At 42.1% G+C, this 6,178-nt stretch overlaps 1 protein-coding gene across 1 annotated transcript in view; it reads right to left on the bottom strand.

Moving 5' to 3' along the window:
* Positions 1–4,518: 4,518 nt before the first annotated feature.
* scn1lab (sodium channel, voltage-gated, type I like, alpha b) overlaps positions 4,519–6,178 on the bottom strand; it is a 42,013-nt gene continuing 40,353 nt past the window's right edge. The window contains exon 27 of the mRNA XM_042513208.1: positions 4,519–6,119. Coding sequence (XP_042369142.1) covers positions 4,936–6,119 — 1,184 coding nt within the window. The 3' untranslated portion in view covers positions 4,519–4,935. The remainder of the gene's footprint in view (positions 6,120–6,178) is intronic.

Below are 6,178 nucleotides of genomic sequence, written 5' to 3'. Positions count from 1 at the left end.
TGATGGTCCTTGAACAGTTTAGGAGAGAGATGATTCTGTCAGAACAAACATAACCAAATCTGAACTTAGAATTGAGTTGTTTCATTGAAATCACTCTGTGTAACATGTCTAATTTAAAGGTTTGCCAAAAATTAAACTGTTTGCTCTAACTAGCATGCAAAACAACAGTGACAAACTAATGCTTCTTTTTTTTGTTTTTTTTTGGTAATTCCAGGATCTCATCTTCATCTTCATTTTGAAGTTTTTATAATCTTACAACTATTTATGTTGGAGGAAGGGTCATGCATTTTCCCAAAATAAGTCAGGAAGGCTCAGGGAAAAATATATTTGCAGCCACAGGGATCGTAAAACAAATAAACAAAACAACAGAAAACAAAAACAAAGCCACACCCTCCTCTGACAAATAAAGAACAGTCCCTTACAAGATGTTGACAATATTTTTTTTGAACAGCACAAAATAAAATCCAGGTTTGAATGTGTGTGTATTCTATTTTTCCACCAGCAGATGGCATCTGTTGCCCAACAATTGACTCCATGTTTCCAGAGACATCCTCAGACATGAGGGGGTTAAAAGCCAGTCTTTTCTGACGTCAGTACTTTTGATTACATTTCCTGCCTCAGGACAAACTGTGATCAGGTTTGCTTGGAACATATGTCCTCTGTCAACAAAACAAACATTATTTAAGTCATTTTCTTACTGAAAACTACAAAAAAATAATAAAGTCTGGCTTCAGGGATATTTTGACGTCACACCTGTGGCCCCTCTGTGTAACTGCTGTGTCACCCTGCTGTCCCATTCTCATGTATACTCCCCACCAGTGCTCCCAGTCTGAATGTCGCACTGTGCAGCCTATAGAGAGCACTGCTGAGTTATCATCAGTGTGTTTGGGTGAGGTGGAGATCAGACAGCAGCAGGAACAAGCCCTGTGTTCTCACCTCAATGGCCAGTTTATTCATGTATAGAATATTTCATGGCTCATTGCATAACAACACAGCTGCTGCAGGTGCTGCACAATAACTGCATTCACAGGTGATCCTCCAACAAACAGAACACACAGGGGATTTCATTTAGAACACTCTCCTCTCATATAATCCAGCCACGAAGGTGTGTGTCCACTGTGCTGGGGGGTGGGAGTGGGAATGCCTATTTGCTTTTCAGCCAGTAAGGTATTGTGGGTAAGCAAGCTCAGAGACGCTGCTGATCAATCACAGGAAGGGGAGCTGTAATGTTAGGTTGCCAGGCAACAGGAAGAGAGAAGCAGGAAAGCGTTTGCAGGGGGCTGCAGGGTGGGTGGGGGTAGTCTCAGCTTTTCACCTCCGTCTCTCTGCCGCCTATCCCGATACCACCTTTTCCTCCTGCCTGTACGTGTCTGTCTGGCTCCTGCGGTCGACGCCACTTGATTCTGCAAAATATGGAGCACACACTGATGCTAAACATGGACTGTGATGTCTTGAGCAATAAAAATGTTTAATAATGCATAAATTGTTTAAAATGCACCTTGCCACTCACTCGTTCAGTTGCGTTTTCTTATTCTCTCCAACCCTCTGATCCAATCTGAGATTTTATTTAGCCCTTAATCCTCTGAAACCTCAGTAAATTGATGCTCTATGGAAGAAGTTTTCCGAAAATGAGCAAAAAATTAGAAAAAAAAGTTATGAAATTATCTTAAAATAAGCACAAAAAAGAAATTAAGAAAAGAAAGAAAGTGCTAAAAATAAAATAAATATTTTATAATAAATATTTTTTTCTGTAAGATAATTGTAAATTATATAATTATAACAATTATAAATAGCACCATAAGCCAGGTGTCATTTAGGTCCATTATATTGGAGAGAAGGCAGACGTCTCTGAGGCTGATATCTCCAACACTCAAATTCACACTAAAACAATCTAGATTAATAAAAAGCTGTATAGATAAGAGGCATCTGTATGCGTAGTATTAAGGTGTTTTGCCCTTTACTACAATTTTCCAGCATTTTTGGATGAATTGGAAAAAAAGTAACATTTTGGAACATCATTTTTTAAAATTGCAACACACACAATCAAAAAACATTCACCTGCACTGTCGTAACTTGCACATTTGGCACCTTGGTCAAGCTCCCTCTGCCCCCTTATTATGATTTTTTGTATTTTTTTTTGGTAATAATTACTAAAAAGAACAAGAAGTATTGAGAATTTTTTTGAATTTAATTTAATTTAGAAAAAAATCTCAAATTCAAAAAGTAAATTAAATCAAAGAACAAGAATGAGAGATCAACACAAATAATCAATTTTTTGAACTGCGCCCACGTGGCTTTTGCTTTTTCATTTTCTCTTACTCCAACGCTCTCCATATGAGCAGATATTAGCAGATAGTGGTCAGTAGCCCGCGTGGCTCCATTTCAGCCTCTGGCAGGGTTTACCAGCCGTCTTTATTCAACACATTATCATCAGACGGAAAACAGAGCATCATCTGCGTAGCTAAGGATCTGCTGAAGCATCACTGAATATGCTGAGCCTCTCACCTCCCACAACACGAGCTCTCACCTCACAATGAATGCAACCTGCATGCAAAATATGCTTCCCAAAATAGGTTTTATTTTGGAAATCTAGATTTTGTCTTTTGTTGCCACATCTTTGGTTATAACAAAAAAAAGTCACTTGTCACATTTTGCAAATCGATACATGGTTTAAGTGTAACATGTACTTGAACCACATGGATGATCCTGTTCAACCAAAAGTTCAGATCACAGACCAAAGAGTGTGTGAAACTCACAGAGAAACCTTTATGATCCATCCAACAAAGAAAAAAGGCCGGAAACAAAATGGAGAAAATAAACAAGCATTTACAAAAAATATGTCCTTTATTCTTTTGGCTTTGAAATGATATTACCATATGAGTGGACAGTAGTCACTTCTTGCATGCAGTTCACTAAAACACTACAAGCGCAATGAGAGATGGCTACTGATTGCTTCATGGTTTCTATCTACAGATATGGGGACCATACATGTGTTTCATCGTGTGTTACAGTGCAGAAAGGAAAAAAAAAAACGAGTTCTAGAAAAAATCAAATCCGAGGACTGGAAAAATGCACTCATATCTACAGTAAAAATGTTATTTATAATCGGTGGAACAACCCGCAGACCCCAGATGCACACAAACACACGCTCACACATAAAGAGATAGATGCTTACATTCTCCCGTTCTTACAAATATACACATAGACACACACCTCACACACACACACACACTTACATGTATGACCGCCACACGTGGTATTACATAGCAGTGGGGATAAAAAGTGCTCTTACATCAAATGTAAGTGTGATGCATACTGTGGGCCCAAATAGCGATATTATTTACAAACCAAACCACTACATTAAAACCACTCGCTTCTCAATTTAAACGACATAAAGGTCATACAAACATTTGTGATATTATAACCTTAAATGTGATATATTGTCAGGTTCTAGAGCAGTTAGAAAGATTGACAGTTTCTTTTTAGAATATTTCATTATTTAAGGTTTTTTTTTTTTCTTTACAGAGGCTGTGGGAGGAGAGAGGGGAGGACGACAAACGTGTTCGAGGAGACACTGCAGTACGACAGCGGATGAAAAAGTAGATATGAGTGTCACCTTAAAGGAATTCTTTTGACATTTTAGGGAATTCTTTGCTTGGAAAAGTTATTTTGGTACCAATGGGATCGTGTGATTGGCTCAGAAGTTGTGAATCGACTGTTTGCCGCTATAAAAAATGCCTTTAAATATTGGTGCACTTTCAAGGAGCCTAGTTATCCACAGCTGTGAATGCACCGTGCTAACCACGCTAGCAGCAAGTGTTGGGGAAACCTCTTCCCTTCAAAACAAAAGTCCAGCACCTGATGGATAATGTCAAAGTGGCTGCATCCATTATTTGAAACAGTCTGTGCAGAAACACGAACAAATGGCTCTTTTCAATTCAAGTGTCACAACAGCGAACCAGCTCACCTGAACTGAACGCATTTATTCGAATGGTATGAATGAAATCTGTGCTTTTCCTCCTGTAACAAGCCAAAATATCTGCACCCATGTGTTAATTAGCTTCTCTAGCTTCTTATTTAAGACATGAGCTGGGAACATTTCAATGTAATTCCCAGCAAAAAAAAAGCGACTGAGAATGTTTCCCAAAATGTCAAACGACTCCTTTAAATGTGTCTCATTCCTTGCATACATTCAGCTTCTCTGTATCCAGAGACTTGTGTTTTTCTACTGAAATGGGGAGCTGGCAGTCCAGAAAGAAGCACAATACAGATTTCAACAATCACCGATGGCACAGCAGTGAACGCGGTGTGTCTGTCCGTTGTACCTCAGTGGTTTGCTGTTTGTTTCGTGTACTGCATGGAGCATTCTGGCGCCCTGCGCTGTCGTTTCGGATGGTCGTTGTAGTTTTCCAGCATTGACTTGATCTGCCCTTGGTGATTTCACGACAGTGAAAGCAGTGGACACATTCTCACAAGAAGAAACACAAAAAAGTAGAAAACATTCTTTCTCATAAAAAAAAAAGAAACTTGGTAACAAAAAAAATGAGCCAAAAAAAAAAAAAAAAAGCAGAGTATTTGTTACAGCGATTGTTAAATTCAAGACACTGGATTTATAGTAGTAGCAGCAGCACTAGCTAGACAACTCAACAGTACACTCAAGTGTGTCAGATAGTAACAACAACCAATAGGAAAATCACAAGCGTTTTGCAGAGAGGCTTTTCCGTGTTCCCGTCGATCTCTGGCAGTGTCTGCTGGATCATTTGTTTCCACGTATTCACATATGACGTAACCACACTCCCGTTGTAGGCCGTCCTGGCATCGCGTCTCTTCACAACCAGCACACAAGCGTACGTCTATCTACCCCCTTTAGAAGCTGTAAACAAATCTCCCCCATGTCTCTGATGCATTATTATTTTTTGTTCCGATTTAAAAAGTCTATTTCTTTCTGTCTTTTGCTTTGTTTTCTTTTTCACTTTTTTCTTTCTCGTATTTGTCCTTGTCCGATTTCGTCACGCTGTTGTAAGACGGCGGGGACGCTGTGGAAGGGGTCATGTCCGTTTTGTCCGAGGTGGAGTTCTCAGTGAACTTGCTGATGACCATGACGTCCTTGTCCGGGTCGCGGATTCCCTCCTTCAGCTGCTCCTTGTAGAGGGCGGACGCCTTCTTCATGGCGAGGCGGATCATGTAGCGGCGGAAGGCTCTCTGGATGATTATAGCCGCCATGTCCTCCTGTTTGCGGCGGAGCGTGGTGGTGATGGGCTCGTAAGACACCTTCGAAGGGTTTGACGCCATGAAGCGCTCTTCCATCTGCCCGCGTAACACGTCCATCTCTCCGCCTTCGCCCAAGACGCGCTTAGTGAAGGCGAACAAGATGTCGAGGCAGTGGATGCGCTCGCCGCTCACCATCGGCAGATCCATGGAGATGAGCTGGATCATGTTCGGCTTGGGCATGCGCAGCGGAGGATCTAGAGCGTCCGCAAAGTCAGAGAGCTTGCTGTACTCCACGAACTGAGTGGCGTCGGGGTCAAAGCGCTCCCACACTTCGTAGAACATCTCAAAGTCGTCTTCGCTCAGCGGCTCGGCGCTCTCCTCCGTTGCCACGCTGAAGTTCTCCAGGATGACGGCGATGTACATGTTGACCACGATGAGGAAGCAGATGATGATGTAGCTGACGAAGAAGAAGATGCCCACTGACGGGTTGCCGCAGTTGCCTTTGTAGGAGTTGCCCGGGTGCTCCATCTGGCTGTCACAGTCGGGCTCCCGCTTGTTCAGGATGGGCGCCAGGAGGCCGTCCCACCCGGCGGACGTGGTGATCTGAAACAAACAGATCATGCTGTTCCCAAAGGTCTCGAAATTGAACATGTCGTCGATCCCCGCCTCCCGCTTGACGTAGGCGAAGTTGGACATGCCGAAGATGGCGTAGATGAACATGACGAGGAAGAGGAGGAGGCCGATGTTGAACAAGGCAGGGAGTGACATCATCAAGGCAAAGAGAAGCGTCCGGATGCCTTTGGCACCTTTGATAAGGCGGAGGATGCGGCCTATCCTGGCCAGACGGATCACTCGGAACAACGTCGGGGACACAAAGTATTTCTCAATCACCTCAGATAAAAACATACCTGCAGAAACATAAAAAAAAATACTCAGCAAACCATTTTACTCAAAATCCACCGGAAAG

This window comes from Plectropomus leopardus, chromosome 24 (assembly GCF_008729295.1).
Source record: "Plectropomus leopardus isolate mb chromosome 24, YSFRI_Pleo_2.0, whole genome shotgun sequence".
NCBI classification, from domain to species: Eukaryota; Metazoa; Chordata; class Actinopteri; order Perciformes; family Serranidae; genus Plectropomus; species Plectropomus leopardus.
Note: the sequence above shows the minus strand (reverse complement) of the source record. Positions and strands in the feature narration are given on the sequence as shown.